Source organism: Tamandua tetradactyla, chromosome 24 (assembly GCF_023851605.1).
Source record: "Tamandua tetradactyla isolate mTamTet1 chromosome 24, mTamTet1.pri, whole genome shotgun sequence".
Classification (NCBI taxonomy): domain Eukaryota; kingdom Metazoa; phylum Chordata; class Mammalia; order Pilosa; family Myrmecophagidae; genus Tamandua; species Tamandua tetradactyla.
In genome coordinates, this window is record NC_135350.1 from 20,761,783 (window position 1) to 20,786,029 (window position 24,247).

General features: G+C 34.5%; 1 protein-coding gene across 5 annotated transcripts in view; it reads left to right on the forward strand.

The window, feature by feature from the left end:
• The window catches only part of CENPE (centromere protein E), a 78,090-nt gene that overhangs the window by 38,701 nt on the left and 15,142 nt on the right, over positions 1-24,247 (forward strand). For 2 of the 5 annotated variants that reach the window (XM_077142654.1, XM_077142656.1), the window contains 17 exons: positions 1,222-1,509; positions 3,374-3,658; positions 3,783-3,941; positions 4,122-4,409; positions 4,510-4,668; positions 4,833-5,120; positions 5,782-5,940; positions 6,111-6,392; positions 7,044-7,202; positions 8,000-8,290; positions 8,942-9,100; positions 10,785-10,892; positions 12,427-12,645; positions 17,029-17,226; positions 17,901-18,104; positions 20,102-20,317; positions 22,494-22,679. In XM_077142654.1, coding sequence (XP_076998769.1) covers positions 1,222-1,509; positions 3,374-3,658; positions 3,783-3,941; positions 4,122-4,409; positions 4,510-4,668; positions 4,833-5,120; positions 5,782-5,940; positions 6,111-6,392; positions 7,044-7,202; positions 8,000-8,290; positions 8,942-9,100; positions 10,785-10,892; positions 12,427-12,645; positions 17,029-17,226; positions 17,901-18,104; positions 20,102-20,317; positions 22,494-22,679 — 3,648 coding nt within the window. The remainder of the gene's footprint in view (positions 1-1,221; positions 1,510-3,373; positions 3,659-3,782; positions 3,942-4,121; positions 4,410-4,509; positions 4,669-4,832; positions 5,121-5,781; positions 5,941-6,110; positions 6,393-7,043; positions 7,203-7,999; positions 8,291-8,941; positions 9,101-10,784; positions 10,893-12,426; positions 12,646-17,028; positions 17,227-17,900; positions 18,105-20,101; positions 20,318-22,493; positions 22,680-24,247) is intronic. The other 3 variants (XM_077142655.1, XM_077142657.1, XM_077142658.1) reach the window with 3 other exon arrangements.

Sequence of the window (24,247 nt, forward strand, 5' to 3'; positions counted from 1 at the left end):
TAAATGTTTTTTTGTTTTTTTTAACTGAGCCAATTGGAAAGAGAGTGACTGTGTGGGATGATGTTATAAATATTCTTTAAATTCTACTTGCTAATAAAAGGCCTGGAAACAAGAACTGAAATTTGCTCACTGCCTATGAAAGTGTACCAGGAAACTATTGATGAACTAAGAAGAAACAATTCTGAGAAGATGGCTTAAAGTATATATATTATATACATACTATATATAGATTATAAATATTTATATATATAATTATCTGTATGTAAATATATAGAATATAATGAATATTCCAAAAAATTTAATACTGAATTACAAGAAAAGTTGTATTGTCTATTTTCCTTCCCTCTTTTGTTTCTCTTTTGAAGACAAGCTGTAAATAGTAGCTGAGTTATATTTCATTAACTGGAGAAGTTACTTGTTGTGTGCTAGTGTGCCAGGATAATGCAGATACAGAGCACACAAGATGGGCAAAATCCCTGTGCTCATAGGGCTTACTTTGTAATGGAAGGAGGTAGTTAACAATTAAGCAAACAAATGAACAATTTAATGTCAGATAGTGGTAAATCCTATGGTAAAAATGAAACATTGAAATAACTGGACCAACCTATGTTAAAAACCTATTATAACTATTGACAATGGAAATGTAAGATGCTGTCCTCCCAATCCCCACCCCCCATAGAAGGATGCAATAAAAAAATCATAAAAAAGTTCCAATATGATACATGCAGAAAATATCATGTGTAAAATTTAGTGATCATGGGAATCTAATGATCATGGGAAAAATGAATCAAGCAACACATGTAGAAAAATTGAGAAGGAATACTGGTATCTACCTGAGAATGGAATAAAAATTTATTGGGATATAATCTGTCTTAGTATAACTTTTCCCTTGTGACATTCAGGAACTAGCATAGAAATGAAGACGCATGCTCCTGACTGACTTTCTTATTTCGTTAGTAAAGTTTAAAGACTGGTAGTTTTGAGATGCTGATTAGAGTATGGTTCAAGTTTGGATATAAGCTGGAAAGAAAGTAATGTCAATTTGACTGGCAGAAAATCTTCAGTGGGAAATCAAAGGAAAATGAATAAATAGGAGTTTGAACCAAAGTGGGTCCTGAGAGTTCAAGATCACTTCCATTGCTCTGGAAGGTATCCTGATATTTTCTTTTTAAAAAAAAAAATCTCCAGATACTAACCTTGGTATTATATAATTGTCACAAGATCCCAGCGCTTCATGAGGGACAGGAACTACTTGTTAATGTAAAAGAAGTCAGTGAGACTCGGGAAACAATGGAGGAACTGGAGCTATTGAAAGGGCTCTCCAAAGCCAAGGATTCACCTTCAGCAAGCATAGAAATGGAAAGGCTCAGACTGATTGAGAAACTTCAGGAGAGTCATGAAGAAATAAAATCTTTATGTAAGGAGAGAGACAACCTTAAAACAACAAAAAAAGCACTTCAAATTGAATGTGACCAGTTAAAAGAAGACATTAGAGAAACTTTGGCTAAAGTAAGTTTTGTCCTTTTTCCTCTTTTACTAAATGTTTTCCATATTTAGTAAAAGTTTTATTAAGATTTAAGTCTTGGGGAAGGGGGGCATTTATGATGTGGTTATAAAGTTACCAATAATTTTCTTTAAAATATCTCTTAATCATGATGTGATTGGAAACAGAACAACTAAAAAGTATTCATATTCAATGGCACAAATACTAAAAACCATCGAAACTAAGAGGAAATGCTTTACAGAAGACAGCTATTTGTTCAAATATTCAAAATAATAGAAAAAACAGTGCTGACTTACAGGAAAGGGTAAAGCCAAAGATGAACTCACTACGTTTTTCCTTTTCTAAACCTACTCCTCCAGTATCCCATCAGGCACTGCTGCCTTCCTCACTGCTTCAGCCAGAAGTCTGGGAATCTTCCCCACTAGTATCCCTTCCTCCCTGTCTACTCCATAATCTAGTTACCAAGCCTTGCTGATTTTAATGAGCATGTATATGTGTACGTCTATATATGCATATTGTAAATCTGCGCAGAGTTTCTCCACATCACCACCACCCTAATCCAAACAACCATCATTTCTTTTCCTAGTTTTCTGTGGTAAGCTAACAGGTCTCTCTACAATCGTTCTCATGCTTCTTTAATCCACTTCCCATTCTGAGAAAGTGATTTTACAACACAAATCCAATTATGTCTCTGTCTTTAAGACCCTTTAATAGTTTGTTATTCCTGAAATAAAGACCAGAATCCTTCATGTAGCCTATGAAGCCCTGGATCATTTGGCCCTTGCCCTGGTCGCTAACCTTATTTCAGCTTACTCTTCCACCTGCTCATTATGCTCCGACACTAGTCTTCTGCTTTTCTATAACCCCTGGCTTTCAGATGTTCTGACTCCCTACCTGAGTTCTTTCATACCCTTTTGTCTAAGCAATGCTTACCCATCCTTCAGATCTGAACTGAAGCTTTCTATCCCCCAGAATATGTTTATCACTAATGTGGTGGAAGACCCTGGAACCTCAGTTTGGTAAGATTTGGCATAAGATCTATCTTTCCCCCGTTTTAGTTTGCTAACGCTGCCAGAAAGTGAATGGCTTTTATGAAAGGAATTTATTAAATTGTAAGTTACCGTTCTAAGGCCGTGAAAATGTCAAAATTAAGGCACCAACAAGAGATTACCATCACTCAGGAAAGGCTGATGCTGTCCAAAACACCTCTGTCAGCTGGGAAAGCACATGGCGACATCTACTAGCTTTCTCTCCTGGCTTCTCATTTCATAAGACCCCCAGGGATGTTTCCTTCTGCATCTCCAAAGGTCTCTGGCTGTGTGGGCTCAAAAGTTTTTACCAAAATGTTTCCTTCTTAAAGGACTCCAGTAAGCAACCCCACCTTGAATGGGTGGAGACACATTCCATGGAAATCACTTAATCAAAAGGTCCCACCCACAACTGGGTGAATCACATCTCCATGGAAGCAACTTAATCAAAATATCCCACCCAGCAATACTGAATCAAGGTTAAATAACATGGCTTTTTTGGGGTGCACCGAAGTTTCAAACCAGCTCACCCCCTAAGGTGTAAATCTCAAAAAGAAAGATCACCAAAGTCTCTTTTACCGTTTATCTCTAACCTCTAATATGATGCTGACGATACAATAAGCCCTCAATAAGTAAATGTTAAATGTTTGAATAATGGAAGACTGGGAAGGTGGAAAGATCATCGTGTAAACAATCCTTTGAATCCTGCTTAATTATTTTAAAAGCAAAATTTTTAAAATTTAAAAATTTTAAATTTTTTAAAAAAAAGATTTCTTTTCCTCTAAAATAAAATGAAAGTTTCTCTGGATATCACCTGTGCTGCTTTATGATTCTCTTTAAGATCCAAGAGGCTCAAGACAAACAAGAACAATCCTTCAGGATGAAAGAAGAGGAGATGAAGAAAATGATGAGTGAGATGGGACACTTGAAGGAACAGCTCATTGCCAAAGATTCAACACTACTCAGGATAGAAAAAGAAAATCTCAAGTTGTGTGAGACACTTCAAGAAAGTCATAATGAAATGAAGTCTGTAATTAGGGAGAGAGATGACCTAAGGAGCCTTCAAGAAGATCTTCACTCTGAAAGTGACCAGCTCAGAGAAAATATAGGAGAAATTGTAGCTAAGGTAGGTGTGATCCTTCTTATTCATTATTTAAAAAAATAATTTGTAAAGTACTAAGCCTTTGGAAAAAGAAGTTATAGGGTAATGGTTCTGTGTAAATTTCTTGCAATTTTCTCTAATGATAAAGCACCTGGAAACCAAAGAGGAGCTTAAAGTTGCTCAATTTCACCTGAAAGAACAGGAGGAAACTATTGATAAGCTGAGAGTGAATATTTCACAGAAAGAAACTGAAATATCAAGTATTCAAAAAGAATTACAAACAACCAATGATGAGTTACAAAAAAAGGTAAATTGGGGGTGAAGAGACAATGGGAGGAAATGTAGGGGAGGTAATTAATTGAATTATGATGACCACTGTTTACATACTGCTGTTTTGGAAAGCATTCTAGTCCTTTTCCCCTAAAAAAAAATATAAAAGAAAAAATAATTTTTGGCTATTAACTTGTTATTTTATCATTATTTTAAGATCCAAGAACTTAATGAGAAACAGGAACAACTTCTTAATGTAAAAGAAATCAGTGAGACTCAGAAAAAATTGAGTGAATTGGAGCAATTCAAGGAGCATCTTAAAGCCAAAGATTCAGCCCTACAAAGTTTAGAAAATGAGAAGCTCAGATTGACTGAGAGGCTTCAGGAAAGTCAAGAAGAAATAAAAATTATAATTAAGGAAAGAGAAGAACTGAAAAGAGTACAGGAGGCCCTTCAAATGGAGAGAGACCAACTCAAAGAAAACATTAAAGAAATTGTTGCTGAAGTAAGTTTCCCTCTTCTAATGTTTTTTTTGAATAAAGATAATATTGAGGTGATAATAATGTTCACTACTAAATTTTATTAATCTTCCTCTAATTATAAAGGAACTTGAAACAAAAGAGAAACTAAAAACTGCTTATCTTCATCTGAATGCACACCAACATAATATTAGTACACCAACAAAGAAGATTTCAGAGGAGATAGAAGAAGTGGCAAATAATCAGAAAGATTTAGAAAATTCAGATGCTGAATTAAAGGAAAAGGTAGGTTAAGTGGGACAATAACATCTGATGATTATGTTCTTCATACCCCTTCTAAAAGAAAATAATATGTAACTAAAATGTAAAGATGATTGCCTTGGTTTAGAAACAATCTCCCTTTTCCTTATTAACTGTCTGTATCTTAACTTTTTTTATGATCATCTTAGATCCAAGAACTTCAGGAAAAAGAACATCAACTTTTTAAGATGAGAGATGTCATTGAGACTCAGGAAAATATGTGTGAAATGGAACATTTGAAGAAGGAATTTGAGGCCCAACGGTCAACTCTGGAAAATACAGAAATGGAGAATGTAAGGTTGACGCAGAGACTCTATGAAAATCTTGAAGAAATGAGATCTGTAAAAAAAGAAAGAGATGGCCTTAGGAATGTAGAGGAGACTCTCAAAGTAGAGAGAGACCAACTCAAGGAAAACTTAAGAGAAACCATTATTAGAGTGAGTTGCCATTTTTCGCTCATCTGGTAGATATGTCATATCCTAAAAGAACAGACACCTTTTGAAAATGCATGATAGGAATACTGAGAATGTAAATTGATGCAACACTGGGGGAGATGGAATGGAGAATATTTGATGTTATCTTCCAAATCTTTCAATAAGTTTATTCATTGACCCAAAAGTTCAGTTATAGTTATTTATCCTGAACATATTTGCATATGTGTTCACCAAGTAGAAGAATATTCATTGAAGCAAGTTTAAATAGCAAAATAAAACAAGAAAATAGGAAAATTCTAGCTCTCCATTAGACAGGATTGGTTAAAAAGTGCAACACAATCAGACCATGGAATACCAATACCAACAATGAAAAATAAGGTAGAGCTATAATATTGATTTGAAGGTCCTGTTAAGGAGAAAGATGAAGTTGCAGAGTAATAAATCCTGACTATGTCTACATCTAAAAGAGGACAAGACAAGGAGTGTGGGGGGGGGGGGGTCTGAGGATAGAGGGCAATTTTTTCTTCTTACCTCCTATCTTTCTATACTATTTGAATTTTATTACTCTGAATATGTTATTTATGATATTTATATTAAGGTATTAAAGAATATGGTTGATAGGTCTATGATTTGTCAATTTTCTTAAATTTCTCTAATAATAAAGGACTTGAAAAAACAAGAGGAACTAAAAATTGCTCACATGAATCTGAAAGAGCACCAAGAAACCATTGATAAACTCAGAGGAATTATTTCAGAAAGATCAGATGCTATATCAAATATGCAGAAGGATTTAGAAAACTCAAATGCTGCCTTAAAAGCACAGGTAATTTTTTAAGTTGTTTTCTTAGTAACTGAGAGTTTAAATCAAGTCTTTCATGAAATAAAACAGAGTACAAATTAGCCTGAAATTAAGACAAAACTTACTACTCAATTTAGAAATTATTTGCAATTTTATCTGTATCTGTATCCAATTTGGTTTGTGATTATCTCAAGATCCAAGAGCTTCAGGAAAAAGAGCATCAACTTCTTGAGGTGAAAAATGATCTAAGGGAAAATATGTATCAAATAGAGCAACTGAAGAAGCAATTAGAGGCCCAGAATTCAACTCTGGATGGTATAGAATCAGAAAAGTTAAAATTGACTGAAAAACTTCATGATAACCTTGAAGCAATGAAATATGTTACTAAGGAAAACGACAACTTAAGAAGAGTAGAGGAAGCCCTCAAAATGGAGCGAGACCAGCTCAGGGAAAGCCTTAGAGAAACAGAAGCTAAAGTAAGTTATGCTTATTCCTCTTCCTGGCTCCTAAATATGTTGTTTTTCTTACAAGAATTTTCTTTGGAAATGAGTGGTGATGTGAACTGATATAACCTTTTGGGGGGATACTTTGGTATTGTTCTTGAAAAGTTTAAATTCTATGTCCAGCTTTTCCTTACAGACTTTATCCTACATATATACAAACTCAATTGTTAAAATATAGAAGGATTAGAGACATGTATTTGTACACCACAAGGTCGTTCATTGTAGCAGTTTATAATAAAAAGTAGGAAACATCCTAAACATTCATCAGAAGAAGACTGAGTAATTGTGTACAATATATCAATAATATGTAACATTAAAAAAAATAGATTTGAATGTCCTAATTTGGAAGCCTAAAATAACTCTTAAGGGAAAATCGAGCTGTAGAGTATTATGTATAGAATGTGTTTGCCTTTGGAAAGTAGGATTAGGGTGTGGGGAGAAGAGAGGAAAGGAAACCCTGTTATTTTCTAACAGTGAAAAAGATGTAAAGTAAGAAGTAAAAGTTTTATTACTTTTACTAAGAGAATATATCACTTTCATTAAAAAGGTATTAGTTCACATTAAGATTAAAAAGGGGATTATATTTCTATGTATGTCACTGTTAAAATTTTTCTGATAATAAAGGATATGAAAAAACAAGAGGAATTGAAAATTGCACATGTGCATTTGAAAGAGCACCAGGAAACTATTAATAAACTCAAGAAGCTTGTTTCTGAGAAGGCAGAAGAGATATCAGATATGCAAATGGATTTAGAAAATTCGAATACTAAATTACAAGAAAAGGTACGTCCAGGGAAGGAGGAGATGCTTATTTGAGTGGATATCTTTTTTATTTGTGCCTAAAATCCTTTGGGGATGTAAAATGGTTCCAGCCACATTGGAAAACAGCTGGACTGTTTTCAGTAAAGCTAAGCTTATGCCAATTTTATGGCCATGCAGTTAGATTCCTCGGATATGCACCTAAGGACAAAGGGTATCCACAAATGACATGGACAAGAATATTCATAGCTTTACTCATAATAGCAGAACTGAAAACAACAAAAATTTCCATCAAAAGGAGAAGGGATAAATATGTTGCAATATATTCATACAACCTTATACCACAGAATAATAATAATGAAAAAACAGAATATTGCCAAGGTATACACAACAATAATATTCATTCAGTAGATATTGCTTTATGTGAAAGTCAGGCATGAGAGTACATACTATAGGATTCTATTTATATAAAGTTCAAAAGCAGGCAAAACAGATCTAGAATGTTCAAGGTCAAAGTAGCAGTTACCTCTTGACAGGGTCCTAGACCGAGGGGGCGGGAGCATAGAGAACTTTTTGGGTGCTGAAAATGTTCTGTCTCTTCATTTATGTTATAGTCACATAGAAGTATACATGCCAAGAAAATTAACCTATATGCTTAAGATTAATGCACTTGATATGTATTATACCTCAAAATAAATCTTTTGTAGAATTATGCAGAATATTAATGGGAAGACTGTTGTCCTAATCAATTTAAATACTCTTTAACCCTCTCTAAAAACATAGGTGGGTATTTTAATGTGTTATTTTATTATTCTCTTAAGATTCAAGAGCTAAAGGCAAATGAACGTCAACTTCTTATGTTAAAAGAAGATGTGAGTGAGGCACAGAAGAAAATATTTGAAATAGAGCGACTGAAGAAGCAAGTCAAGGACCAAAGTTTAACTCTGGATAGAATAGAAATGGAGAACTTAAATTTGGCTCAGAAGCTTCATGAAAACCTGGAAGAAATGAAATCTGTAATGAAAGAAAGAGATCATCTAAGAAAAATGGATGAAACACTCAAATTGGAGAGAAACCAACTGAAGGAAAAGCTAGAGGAAACCATAGCTAGAGTGAGTTGTGCTCTTTCTTCCTGTGCAGTAAACATATATAGGATATTTTTAATATAAGATTGCTTCCTTCTTTGAAAATAGATGATACTGTTGGTGAGAATGTAACATGTTGTAACATTTTAGAGTGACAGTTTGACAATACATTTTTTTAAATGTATTAGCATATATGTTTTCTATAAACAATTCCACTTCTAGGAATGTATCCTACCAACTTATTCACACATTGGGGGAAATGCAACAATGTTCATGCAGCATTGTTTGTGATGACCAAAACCTAGAAGCCACCCGTGTCCACCAGTAGGGCATTGGCTAGGTGGGGTTTATCTATATATTAGAATCTGAGCCTAAGAATGGGGGTGCTCTTCATGTCATATTCATTTAGAAGCATGTCCAGGCAATACGAAGGGAGGAAAGCAGCAAGGGTCATCAGGGAGCAAGATCTGGGGGAAGGTAGGGTGGGAGCGAGAAGCAACGTTCAGTACAAGAACCTTTGCTCTGTATGCTTTTGTACTGTTCTGATTCTTGAGGGTGGTGTGATGGTTGTTTTTAACTATGAGCATGTGTTTTCAGAATTTTTATTTAAATTGGTTAATTAGTAAGAAAAAGTAAAGTGTCATCACATCATCACATTTCTCAATTTCTTCTAATAAGGATCTGGAAACACAGCAGGAACTAAAAGTTGCTCGCCTGTGCTTGAAAGAACAGCAAGAAACTATTGATAAATTCAGAGAGAAAGTTTCAGAAAAGACAACTCAAGTTTCAGATACTCAGAAGGATTTAGATAAATCCAAAGATGAATTACAGGAAAGGGTATGTGTTTTCTGTTTTTCTTAATGGACTATGTCCAAAAATTATTTATAGAATGAGAAAGGATATACATATAAATTAGATATATAGATGTATATAACAAACACTGTTTTCCTTTGTTGAAGAAACTGTTTACATTCTAACTTGTTTTATAATTATCTCAAGATCCAAGCATTTCAGAAAAAAGAGCTTCAGCTTCTTAAAATTAAAGATGTCAATAGAACTCAGGACAAAAAGAATGAAATGGAATAATTGAAGAAGCAATTTGAGGCCCAAACTTTATATATGCAAAGTGTGGAAATGGGAGACTTGTACTTGACTAAGAAACTTTCTGAAAGCCTTAAAGAAATAAGAAATAAGAATTGTAGCTAAGGAGAATAAAAGATTATGTCAGAATGGAGAAAGGACAGTTCAGAAAAACTTTGAGAGAGATTGTAGTTAGAATGAGTTCAGAGTTTTCCTTTATCTAATAACTATAAGATTCAAGCTTTTTAGTAAAGGGCCTTTTTTTTTTCAGAAATTTCTATAGATAATATAGGGTAGAGGGAAACTATTATGGCAGTTTCTCACACAAGTAGGGAATACACTTAAAAGAGCCAAAGTTTTTTTTTCAGAAAATGACATTTAATTCTTTATTTTTAAGAAAAGATTTTTAAATAAAGCAGACTATTTTATTTTCCTTAAAAGTTTTTTTTATACCAAGGATTGAACTTAAATAGGCCCCTTTCTCTACCTCTACACCGTAGAGTCCTAGATATGTGATTTTGTTAGTGAAGTTAGAAAAAAAAAGCCAAGATGAATATTAAAAAGGAAGTTTCTTCTACACTATTTACAGATATTCAGACTCATGTATTTTTAAAACTTAATTGAATCCTTCAAAAAGCAACAGAAAATTTAGACATAAAGTTATATGAGGGTACAAAGATGGTTCAGTGGTAGAATGCTCACCTTCCGTGCAGTAGACCCGGGTTCGATTCCCAGGCCGTGCACCCAAAAAAAAAAGTTATATGAACTAATTCTATAAAAATTAGGTTTTTTTCTAATTTTTTTCATAATTAAGAAAGAATAAAGTAGAAAGTATCATTTATAAGCTCAAAACAAATAGGCACTTGGAAATCATCTTTATTTTGGCTCTAATTAAACTTTCACAGAGATGTATTTCATTCAACAAATACTTGTTGAACAGTTAGGCATTCTTTAATGTACTGCAGTGAACAGAATAAATAAGAAGAGGAGAATTTCTTTGAACTTTTAAAAAAAGAAATACAAAATATAAACAGAGTGTGAATTTTCTATGCCAAGACTCTTATATGTCCTTAGAAGAGTATATGAATTGGAGATAGTGCAGGTGTTAATTCAAGATGTTTAGTTAGCAGCAGTAATTCTAATGCACAGATTTGGAAGAGTGAATCTATAACCTAATTTGCAACTGTAAAGGTTACAAAAGCCCATTGTATCTCCAAAAAGTATGTAGTTCTCCTACTTTTTTCCCCAGTGTATTGAAGTCACTTACATGGTGGTACTAATAATCATTTTCTGACCATTTTTAACATTGAGAGTTACATGTATAATATTTTAATTTCAGTGTTGAAACGATGCCAAAAAATGTAATCATAAAAGCATATGTTGAAACATTAAAAATGATTGTAGATGTAGCTGAACCCCTATTTATTTCTTTGTACCAAAGCAGGACCAACAGAACCGCAAAGAGGTACTAACATGTGAAAAACAATTACTATATGATGGAAAGCAACCCCTTATGGAAAGTCTGAGAAAAAAGTGTTTTAGAATCAAAGTAAGTGCCATTACTAAAAATGTAAGTAATTATTTTTCCTATTTCCAATGGCTTTCTGAAGCCTAAAATGGAACCGAAAGAAGCTTCATGGAAGAAAAAGAGTGCTTAATATTTTTCTAAACATCATCATCTCATATGGATATATGTGTGTGTGTGTGCATATATCCACAACAAAGCAGAAACCAACACAGGACCTGATGCTTCTAACATACTGTGGACATTTTAATGCTATAATTACAATATAGCATAAACAGCAGAAAGCTGTTTATAGGGTTATATAGAGGAGTAAATTTTTCAGCATAGAAATAAGATAGTGTTGAAAATTCAAAAGTAGCTGGATTCAGAATGAAAGAGAATATAGGATGGGAACAGGCAATGGCCTGGGATAGGGCCTGAAGAACATGAACTTGAGGGGTAGATTCAGAGGAAAGAAGCAGAAGCCTGTGAAAAGAGAACCTCAGAAGTACTAGATATGTGAGAGCAGTATAATATTGTGGAGGCACTGGAATAAAGAGCTTAGTAAAGGAGGCTATGAGGTAATGGATAATAGAAGGATGCAAATTAAAATAATGAGTTAGTAACTATTCATTCAAAGGCAGGTTTTATGGGATTGTTTGATTTTCTTTTTTTTTTTCCCCAAATATTTCATTCTGCCAAGATTGTGGTAAGACAGAATACTCCTTTGTGGGAAGATACTTTAGCCCAGCTTTTTAATAAAGGAATTTGGTGGTCAGTATCAAGATTTTAAAAGTGACCATATCCTTTGACCCAGTAATTCTACTTTGAGGAATCATTCCTTAAAAATATCATTGGAAATGCAGTCAAAAATTTATGAAAGAATTCTGACTTTACTTTTATTTTTAATAGAAAAACTTGGACTTCTGTATTTAAAAAAACTAGAAAATGGTTAAAGTGCTTACCTATGTAACAGAATATTAAGCAAGTATTCAAAATATAATTTTGAACACTTAATATAAAAAGTAATCAGTGTCATCTTGTGAACTTTATATAATTAATATCCACTATGATCTCCATTATATTAGTATATCTACATGATTAAGCAAGAAAAATTAAAAGAAAATGTGCTAAAATGATAACAATGGTTGTTTTTGGTTTTACTTGTTTTTATATTTAATTTTTAAGAGTTTCTGCACTAATAATCTATTATTTCTATAATCCCAGATCAACAATAACAATTTTGTTTTTATTTTATTTCATTTTATTTTTTACATACCTTTTTGTCAGGCATATTCCTCTGGGGATATGCAGTCAAGTAATTGTAGTTTTTTGTTTGTTTGTTTTGCACAGGCAGGCACTGGGACTCGAACCCGGTCTCCAGTATGGCAGTTGAGAACTCTGCCACTGCGCCACCATCACCCATCCCTCAATTTTGTATTTAAATGCAAAAAGTCTTCATTTATTTCTCTACTACAGAAATTATTAAAGCATAAGTTTTGTTACATTTCTAGGGCTGGGATTATTTATTTAATTTAAGAATGAATTATTAGATTGAATGAATTCTAATTTTCTTTAGGAGCTTCTAAAGAGATACTCAGAGATGGATAAGCAGTATGAGTGCCTGAATAAATTGTCTTCAGACTTGGAGAAGGAAATTGAAATCCAAAAAGTACTTTCAAATACAGTAAAGGCAAACCTCTCACTTCCATATCTACAAACCAAACAGATTCAAAAACTTCTCACTGCAAACCAAAGATGTTCCATGGAATTCCATAGAGTTACAAAGAAACTTAAGGTACCCCTTTTTTTCGTAATATCCTTGCAAATATCCTTCTAAATTTCTGTTATAGATTCCAGTGTATTTGGGGATTAAACTACTTTGGGAGTTAACATATTTGCTACTAGTATTTTTAGCTACCAAATTATGGATCACATAGGTCTGTGAATGGCATGTCCAAGATTCTCAGTGCACCACATACCTGTTCGTTCTGCCCTTGGGTCTACACACTCTGCCAAGGTGCTCAAGAAGGAAAAAGAATAATATCTTAAATATCTCTTGGTCTAGTAGGTGAGACACTTATAAATATAGGTGATAAATGCAGTGATAGAAGTACATATAGGTTATATGAAATACCAGATAAAAATATTATACAGCATGAATCTGCTGGAGGCAGAGTCAAAGCCATAAAGCTTAGAGTTCATTTTATAGATTATGGAGAGCTGTTGGACAGTTTTAAGTGGTGGGAATAACATGATCAGATTGTCATATTAGGTACTTCACTACAATATGAGGAAGAAATGAGTTTAAAGAGGATAAGCCTAGTGGCAGACAGAATGGATAGGAAAATCTTCTAATGGTCCAGATGAGACGGGTGGCTAGACTACTAGAGAAGCAATCGTAGGAGTGGAGAGGGAGAAATGGATTGAAGAAACATTTAGCAGCTTAAAATGATAGATCCTTGTGACTGATAGTGGTGGTAAGGAAGGGAAGTTTAGGTTAAGTCCCTGGATTTATCCAGGATTGTGGATAATGGTATCGTTAATGAGATAAAGGAAAAAGGAAGAGAAGCAAGGTGGGTAAGGCAGGAAGAGGGATTAATTATTTAGTTTGGGAAGTTTTGATATTAAAATACCTATGCTGGGACATTTTTTTGAGAAGATGTTCAGTAAGCATTTAATTGTGAGTCTGAAGTTTGGGGGGAGGACAGTCAGGAATAAAGATAAAGATTAGAGATGCACCACCATATAGATGGTAGATAGTAAAGCATAGTTGAATAAGGATAGCCAGAAAATGTAATGGAAGAATAAGAGCTTTGGGACAAAAGAGAATGCTGAAAAGATAAATGTTCAAGAGGCAATAGCGGAAAAGGGGACAACACGTGTGTTCCAAGGTGAAAAGATCAGAGACAGGAGAGTAGTAAAAGTGGTATTACTCAAGTCAGTGGAGGAGAACATATCAAAGATGAAGTGACAAGAGTGACAAATCTCGTCATCCACTCACTCTCATCAGCGAGGCTGGGAGAGAATGGCCAAACCCTTCCTGGGCTGAAGGAGACTAGTCAGTCACAGAAGCCCATCTCCCTAAACTATCAGGGAACCCCAAGAATATCGTGGAACTTGGCTCCTGGAAGATGAATATGCTGACTGTAGTAGCAGAGTGCCATGTTTTCACCCAGGAACCCAGGGCGTGGTTTGCACGCGGGAGATATGACAGGAGAGATTGTCAAGAAAAGGATCAGAGTATGGGGTGTGGCACAAACACAACGGGACCAATTCATGTTCTCTCCCGAATTGTTATGTGAAACTCTGAAGAAACATCTGCACAATAACAACTAGAGGTCACTGATCTCTTAGGCTTCTCCTTCCACCCACTTTCCCAGCCCCCATATGAACTTCTCTCTCTGCTTTCTGTGCTCCTTCTCTTTCTCCTTGTTATAGTCCTCAAGTAGCTTGTTTAATGTGTGCTCTGCTCTTTCCCATTATTTGCATGAACAGCTTTTCATTGTTTCATAAAATGATGTTGAAAATGTAATAGAAACGTTTTGAACCAGTTCAATAACATGTTTTCCATTAATGTAATATAGTATGCCTCTAGTTTTTTAGTTACTACTTGGAACTCACATCATGATCCTCCAAATATTGAATATTTTTCAAGACGTCCATTTATCAGTATTTTTTTTGTTGTTGGTAATGAAAAATGGATCTGATATAGTAAAGTTTATCTGACAAATTATAAAAATACAAAATACTTGTACATTGACCTATTCCAGTGGTCATTCTTCTCATTAATTCCAAAAATTCTGTCGATAGGCTCTTTTTGTTTCTTTGGTGAGGCTGGCAATTGTTTCATCTCTGAAAAACGAATGACTTTCTTCCTTTCTAATTCTAATACCAATATTTCTTATATATTTAGTACTGTTCTGCCTGGAGCCTTAAGATTATTCTGTAGAACCATGGTGCAATTTTACCTATTTCTACAGTTTTAAACCAAAAAAAGAGTGACAAATGCTGCAGAGGGCCAGAATGTGGCCTGAAATCGTCAGCTCAATTTGGTGATGATGGAGTTCACTGATGACTTTTGTTAGCGCAGTTTTAGATGTGTGTGAGGGGAAAGAATGATTATAAGAAGTGTGGAAGTTGAAGAAGTAGGGAGGAGGGATCTACCCCACCTAGGTAAAATTGCCCTTCAGCCCTTGTATCCTCACACAAATACTGGCAATTAGATATGCAGAACTTTTTCATGAAGTCCTTGAAACATATAGCATTCAGATTATTGCCACCTTGAAGCTAGACATCTAAATATCCTTGACAAGTAAGTCTTAACATATGTCACACCCATCTTATTGGTTAACCAATCAAAGTAGGCAGGAGAGGGTGTCAAAAATAAATCTCAGGGAGGTGCGAGGGTAGTTCAGTGGTAGAATTCTTACCTACCATGCAGGAGACCCATGTTCAATTCCTGGCCCATGCACCTCCCAAAACAAACAGACAACAACAAAAAAAAACTGATGAAAAACCAAACAAAAATTCAACAAATGGTGTTGCAATAAGGGGATGCATAGAAAAAGAATGAAATGTGATTTCTGCCATACAGCATAAAAGAAAAAAAAAATGAATCTCAGTTGTATCTAACTGGGAAACCTAAATGATTTGCCTTATCAACCAAAAAGGAGACAATAGAAAAAGATGAGTTTATAGAGAAAGGATCATATTAAATTTTAAACATGAATTTAAAATGCTTCTAAGGTTGATCTGGACAGGACTAAGGAAAATCAGGGTTAAAGAGATATGATCCATATTTTAAAACTTTAGCTTTTGTGTGAGACCAAAGGAAGAGATGTTTATTTGGTACAAAATTTATATTTTTGGTATCACACTATCTCATTTAACATGTATGGTCAGTTTATTCAAACTATCGTTAAGTATATGGAATCTTGAATAGGAGGTGAGATCTTATTGATTTGTGTAAGTTAGTATGATGCCCCGATACATCCCAGAGTAATTTGGGCACAGAATAAAAAGTATTTGCAAAGCCCCCTAGAAGGACTGGGGAGAAAGAACAGAATATTAAATTTCCCCATTTGGGGAATTCCCGATATTCTCACAAGGCTCATAGGCTGAGCCCTTGATCTTGGTGTTTGCCCCTTGGAAATTATTCCTGCAAAGGAGAAGCTAAGCCTTCTTATAACTATGCCTAAGAGTCACCCCCAGAGAACCTCTTTTGTTGCTCAGATGTGGCCTCTCTAAGTCAGCTCAGCAGGTGAACTCATTGCCCTCCCCCCCTACAAGGAACATGATTCCCAGGAGTATAAATCTCCCTGGCAATGTGGGACATGACTCCCGAGGATGAGTCTGGACCTGACACCATGGAATGGAGAAAGCCTTCTTGACCAAGAAGGTGGAGAGAGGAATAAGACAGTGTAAAGAGCAGTGACTGAGAGATTTCAGACAGGCTAGAGGTTATCCTGGAGATTATTCTTACGCATTATATAGATATCCCTTTTAGTTTATGATGTATTGGAGTGACTGGTGGGAAATATTAGTAACCTTGATTCTTGCAGATGATTGTATAACTATAACTTGCAGACGATTGTAGTTATACAATCATTTGCTTTTACAGTATGACCATGTGATTGTAAAAATCTTGTAGCTGAGCTCCCTTTATCCAGGGTATGAATAGATGAGCAAAAAAAAAATAAGTAAATAATAGAACAGGTGTAAGGGATAAAAATAATTGGGGTAGATTGTAATACTAGTGATCAGTGAGAGGGAGGGGTAAGAGATATAGGATGTAGGGCTTTTTTTTCTTATTTCTTTTTCTAGAGTGATGCAAATGCAGATGTTCTAAAAATGATCCTGGTGATGCATACATAACTATGATGATATTGTGAGCCATTATATACTTTGGACGAACTGTATAGTACATGAAGATATTGCAGTGAAAATATTACAAAACAAAACAAGATGTTTGGAGGGCATTCAGGAGGTATATTTAATAGGAAGTCAGAAATATGGAACTCAAGAAGAAAGTTGGAGACAAAGAGGCTCCTTCCTTCTTCATCTCCTATCACAGAATATAAGTACACTAGGGATGCCATCTTATGTCACATCCTAAGGGTTTAAAACTTCCTCCAAATATGGTAAAAGTTTCCCAATTTCTTTACATTTCTTCTTCAAGTATGTGTTAAGCCATGTCATAAAGATAAAGGAGGAACATCATGAATCGATCAATAAATTTGAAGTGGATCTTATTGATGAGGTGGAAAAGCAAAATGAACTGCTAATTCAAATACAACACCTTCAACAAAATTGTGATGTACTGCCCAAAGAATCAAGGGATCTAAAATTGAACCAGAATTTGGATCTACATATTGAGGTATAACTTAAAATTGATTTAGTTATATTTTAAACCTTTTTTGCAAAGTTGAAAAATAGCTTTCATGTTGCTTAGAGCTATTTTCATTTATCAGAAATTAAAAATAGGTTGCAGATGACTGCTGGCCAGACATAGGGTGCCAAGTAATTGACTGGCTTCCATTTAGCCCTCACAGGTACAGAAAACCATACTTAACATTAGTAGATGGGAATTTATGGAACCCCAGAGTAATTTTCAAATGCTTTCTAAAACTTCCTACATTGGTGAACGGGACTCAGAAACTTTTATTGCAACAACTCTATCTACTTGGAGTGCTGAGCTCTCCCCAGCTACGTGAGGGTGGTGTCCATTCCCCAGTCCACATGTAAGGCCTGCTTTATGCACAGAAATGCTACATCCAGAAGTACTTCTAATGTTGTTATTAGTCACAGGCTTATCATTTTGACTGGCTTTAATTTTAAGAGATAGAATTTTGTACAAGTGCCTCTGTAACCACCTGTACGGCCAAAATTTTTTTATGTAAATAACTAAAAGTTACAAATTAAAATTATTTCTCTTACTTCAAAATATTAAGAAGAATAAGGGTTCAGTAAGGTATTTTCATGATGTTTATGTGATATTTAAATACAAACTTTCCTGATATTCGAATGGTTTGATTCTTACTTTTCACATAGGAAATTCTCAAAGACTTTTCAGAAAGTGATTTCCTCAGCATAAGGACTGAATTTCAACAAGTACTGAATAACAGGAAAGAAATGACCCAGTTTTTAGAAGAATGGTTGAATGCTCATTTTGATATAGAAAAGCTTAAAAATGGCATCCAGGAAGAAAATGATAGAATTTGTCAAGTGAATAATTTCTATAATAACAAAATAATTGTAAGTAGAAACTTTTATTGTGCTACCTCATTCTTTTTGTTGTTTGCTTTGATTTTTCTACCTCGTTATTAAAAGGCCTGAGGGCAATTTACATTTAAATATGTTTTCTTTAATTATTACATGCTTTATGAAAAAAACTGATTTTGTAAAACATGTTCTTCCTCTAAGATATCATGCTTCAATAAGACACTTAAATATGTATCAATTTAATTTTTTTTTTCTTATGAGCCTGAAAGAGAAAGACTTTCCAGCCAAGTCAATTTAATTTTAAAGAAGGTAACCAGACCTCAGTGGTATTCAGTTTCCACTTAGGAAATCTTGAATTTCTTGTCAATCTCCTTTTCCCCTTTCCCTTTTTGCAGCTTCTGTAGGAATCTAGCCTGTTTTCCATATAGCCCTCAGATAAGGTGAGACAAGAGCTTGTTTCTTACCTATGGGGACAGCTATGGGTTAAAGCTTACTGCCTGGCCATCCTCTTTAGTCGGGCCTCATGTGCTTTTCACCTGGCTGGTGTCACTATCATTCTTCAACTCTGAGGTTCAACAATTTTTTATCATTGTTCCCAAAGTAACTGGCCCTTAATGAACTGTATCCAGTATTGCCTAAGAACCAGCATTGCTAAGATCATGAGTTGTTTTACATTCCAGTGATCGTACTATTCATTTCTGGTTTCTGAAGTATCCCTTCCCCAAGTAGCTGCTAAAACATAGCAATCAGAAGGTTACTTATAATAGAAGCAATTGGGGCAAAGGAAAATAGGTTAATATTGTAACTTACAAGATTCATTTTATCTTTCATGTTTTTAGTAGCTCTTTCCTGGCATTTTATTTTATTTATTTATTTATTTTTGCATGGGCAGGCACCAGGAATTGAACCCAGGTCTCCGGCTTGGCAGGCGATAACTCTGCCTGCTGAGCCACCGTGGCCTGCCCTTTCCTGGCATTTTAATTTCACCTGGGAACTATACTCAAATCACAGCAAAATATGGGATAATGCTTAAAAAATAAAGTTTTCCCGTAGATTATTAATCCCATTTGTTAAATAGCCAGAGCTAGCTCAAAATTAAATTGACTTTTTTTTTTTAATGTCCGCAGTCAATAGAGATAGGCAAAAAGCCAATGATTGGATAAGAATATTTCTATGTGATTTAATGTTTTTCTTAAACTATTGGAGGCCCAGTTCTGATTGGGAAATAGGGATTTTTACTGAGATACATTGACACGGACCTTCCAGCACCCTGAGAATAGGAATTGATGATTGTGTATGGTACAAGGTCAGTTCAGAGCCAAGAATAGTCCAGGTGTCAACAAGGTCATGACTGACTGAAGATCCAAGCCTGATGGATCAATCATAATGCCACAAAGAAGTGGCACAAAGTGACCGATAAGACATTTATATTGAGAGCAAAAAGTACACTCCATAAGAATTAGAAAGTGAAAATATGGAAGGAGTACTTTTGGAGTAACCCTCCAGTTGCAAAAGAGCATATTGATTATTCCCTGAACAGAAATACAAGATTTTCAGATCAATTACAAAAAGTCAGTGAGTTCTTCTCCTTATAAACATTGAGGTTTGGAATGAAAGGGAAAATAGGTCATTGTTTAATTTGTAGTTTACTAGATAGGCTGTGCTAATGGATGGCAGCTAATGGTTTCTTTTCAGCTACTACATATATATAATGGTTTAACCTGCACAGTTCTTAGGATTCTTCTTTATATGTTAGTGCTCATCTAATAAAGTGAGATTTTCATCTTTCAGAACAACATGAATCCTCTCCAGTCCTTAGTCATCTATCAACATCCAATATCTTCTGAAATTTCAAGAACTGATTGAAACCACAAAGAATGTTTATATTCTTTTTAAGTATTATTCTAGAATTTTCTAAACAATGAATTTCAACATGTACCTTTACCTAGAATTCTAGTGTTTTTCATAGTATTTTACTTATATATGTAATCTGTTTTAGACCTATAAGTAATGTTTTTAATGTTTAATAGGTCATAATGAATGAATCAGCAGAGTTTGAGGAAAGAGCTGCTACCATATCCAAAGAATGGGAACATGACCTGAAATCAATGAAAGAGAAAAATGAAAAAATGTCTAAATACTACCAAACTTTGAAGGCTTCCCTGAAATCTGGTGCCCTTGTTAATCCTACTACACAAGATAAGAATCCTCATGTTACATCTAGAGCTAGTCAGCTAACCACAGACGTATGTAATTTCTTATGTGTTCTTCAATTTGTAGCTTCATCACAGAGTTAAAATCCATCTTATATAACCTGCAAAATTATAGTATTTTTCAAGTAATGTAAACTCACTTTTTGGTAGTGTGATGAGCTTGTCTTTTTAATTTAAATTATTGTTGTTGTTCCTCAACTAAACTATTTATAAAGCTAGACATTATATAAGAGCTTTCATTTGGTTGACCTTCTATTAAACTATACTTTGGGTCTATAAAATAATTTGGTACAGATGCAAGAGTAAACAAGTAAAGAAGTAGAACAGAATAGGGAGTTCGAAAGTACACCCAAATATGTGTGAGAATGTAGTATATAATAATGGTAACATTCAATTTAGTGTGAAAAAGGTGATTTATTTAATGCATGATTTATAAAATGGCTATATGGATATAGCCACCTGGAAAAAATAAAATTAGACTCTTACTTCACTAATTAAATGAAAATAAATTCCAGATGGGCCAAAAGAAATAGACATTTCACAGGGAAAAAATGAAAGTGTGTGTGTGCTCTTGGGGCCCCTTTGAACAGAGCAAATGAAATCACCTCTCCCATATTATCTAAATTGTGATGTGGTTGCTGCTGAAGAAGGCAGCAGCAGGGTCCTGCAGTGTCCATGGGGTGATGCTAATTCTGTACACACGTACTAGGCATGTGGCATCTACTCTGAGAAGAGATACGGCATGTGGGTCACTAGAAACTCTTGTGGCTCGGAGAGGAGACGCCAGATTTGACTGACCCCTTTCTCTGTTGCCAGCGTGTTTCTGACAGTTCTCAGTCATTCACTTCGGGATTCCCCCCCAGGGTTAACGAGGCACATTCCCTTGTGGCAGAGGCTGCAGGTAGTAGCTTTTTCCCTAGTCCCCATCCCATATCCCCACTTTACAACAAGACACCCCACCCAGCTGACCAAGTATTGCCTCCAGGTATCTTTTTAAAACGTAGAGAAAATCAAGTAAGGTGACATTTTAAGGAAAAAGATACATAAAATACCAGGAGAGCCGTTTACCTGGAGAGTTTTTTCCTTCCCATTTTTTTGTTTTGTTTTCACTCAAATAAAATAAATAAATAAAATTTTTAGTTTTATTTCCTGATAGCAAGACAGAAAAAGAAAGAAAAAAATAAAAACACCTAACCCTCAAAAAGGCCAAGGCCCTGTCTCCCCTGTTGTTGGTGATTTGTTTGTCTTTCTGATAGGTTGAAAACTGTAATAAATTTTGATGACACAGTCAGTCTTTCATATTGCATTGTATTTTTTTCCTTTTGTAACAAAATATTTTTAAATAATGGATATGAGCTGTAAAAAAAAAGTGTTTGTGAATAATCACATATATGTGAACCAATTCAGGCACTGAAATTTATCTTAATTTAAAGTTAATTTGTACTTGAAAGAAAACTGGGAACAACCTAAGTGTGGATATGTAGGAAGCTGGTTAAATAAATCATGTTACTTCTGTTGATTCGGGCTGCTGTGTATCCATGAAAACAAAAACATGAGAGATCTATAGGCATTGATGTAGACACATCTGAAAATTAAATTGTCAAGACAAAAAAAAAAAAAAAGGAAAGCAGAACTGTGTGTTTAGTATGTTCTTGTGGATATGAATGTGTTTGACTCTCTGTACACTATATATTCACATGTGTTTAACTACACATAGAGCATTTCTGGATACACTCAAGAGTTTTAATCATTGCCTCAAGGTCATCTCAGAACCTAAGACAAGGAAACTTGCTCTTTATTATATGCCTTTGAATGTTTTTCCACACTCATGTATTTTGCAGGCAAAAAACTAGTACATAAAAATAAAGGGAAAGATATACTAAATCAATATACAGATATGGCAGTCAACAAGTAAACTTTAAGTAGTATTTAATTAAAAATGTGAGTGCCTGTTTAATATGCTTAGCACTGCGTAAACAGTATATAACAGTCAAACCTTTTAATGTATTCTAACATTTTTTAATCCAGAAATCATCAACTTTAAATGAAAAAGAATAGCATAAACTGTGGATTGAGTTACCTTTGACTTCTCTTTTCTGTCCTTTGTTAATGCGAAATGAACTTAATACCTAAATAACTGTCTCAAACATAATTATATTGTGATTCCTTCTTCATACCAGACTTTATGTGTGTGTACTTTTTCTAACAGAAAATTCAAGAGCTGGAAACCTTACTACATGAGGCTAAAGAAAGTGCTGAGCATAAAGAAGGGAAGATTATAAAAATGCAGAAAGAACTTGAGATGACTAATGGCATAATAGCAAAACTTCAAACGAAACTTAATGAATCAAATAAATGCCTTGAAAAAACAAAAGAAATGATCCAAGTACTCCAGGTATACCAACAAACTCATTTTATAACTAAAAGTACTTTTTTGCTTTTTTATTTTACTTTTGAATTTGGCAGATAATTGGTACTCTATTCTTTGCTTTTCCCACAACTTCCTATTGTCTGTGTATGTCTGAAATTCAACACACAAGCTTTATAAAAAGCAAGTACTTAACCTAGAAATGAAGTGCAAGAGTATCTATTTCATGTAAAATAATTCCCATTTTTACCTCCTAAAAAAAAATTACATATAAATTTTATTCTCTTTGGTTTAGAAATATGTGGGTTTTTTTTTTTTTTTTACATTTTTCAAAAAATATGCTTCTTAATGTTAAATAAATAGCACTCTTTATTAGAAAAGTACATTTTAAAATTCTTTTTATATTAATGCCCCTGTTACTGAGTCCCACCTGGTAACCCATGGGTGGAAGCTGACCTGTTTTCTGTGGAAAGAACAGTAGTTTGAATGATTCTGAATTTTAATGCCATTAGTCAGGTTACACCCATATTTATCATATGCACATCATGCCTTTTATTTTAATTTCAACCACGTCCCTCACATTTCTGCTATTTGACTCTGGCCCTAATAAGCATGTGAGTTTGTTCTTCTTACTCCAGTGTGTCTCTATTCCACGTAAAATAAGGAATCAGTCGAGGATTCCTGCTCTTAAAAAAAAAATTATCATGATATATATATACAAAAAAGCAATTAATTTCAATGTACATTTTAACAAGTAGTTATAGAACAAATTTCAAAATATGGTATGGATTATAATTCAACAATTTTAGATATTTCCTTCTAGCTGCTTAAGACAGTAGAGTCTAAGAAGAAATACCAGTATAATGATTCGGTAGTCATACTCGTTTGTTAAATCCTAACTTCTCTATTATAATCCTCCTTCTCCTTTGATCCTTCTCCCATTCTTTAGGGATATTTGGGCTATGACCATTTGAACTTCTTCAGGTTGAAAAGGAATGTTGATATTATGGGTTAGGGAGGTGCAACTGGGTGGTACTTTTGGAGAGACTGGTACCTCTAGGTTTCAGGGCTTATCTGGCCTAGGAACCATCCAGAGGTTTTAGGTTTCTGAAAAATAAACTTAGTGAGTGAAATTTTTATGAGTATCCATTAGTGCCCTGGGTATTCTTTAGGGTTTACAGGAATACTATTGGTTGGGGCTTGCTATAAGAGTAACCTCCAGAAAGCTTCTTGACTCTATTTGAAATCTTTTAGCCACTGATACCTTATTTTGTTACACTGCTTTCCCCCCTTTTAGTCATTTTAGTGATTTTCTTTACAGAGTTGGGCTTAGAGAGGCCTCAGCTGAGCAACAAAAGAGGTTCTATGGAGGTAACTGTTGGGCATAATTATAGGTAGGTTTAGCTTCTCCATTACAGCAATAAGTCTCTTAAGCGAAAGCTTCAATGTAAAGGCCTTGGCCTATTAACTGGGGAGTGCCTAATGTTTGAGGGGGTATCAGGAATTTCCAAGTGGGAAAGTTTAATAGATCCATACTTTTTCTCCAGCCCCTCAAGGGATCTTTGCCAATATTTTTTATTACCTGCCCAACTTAC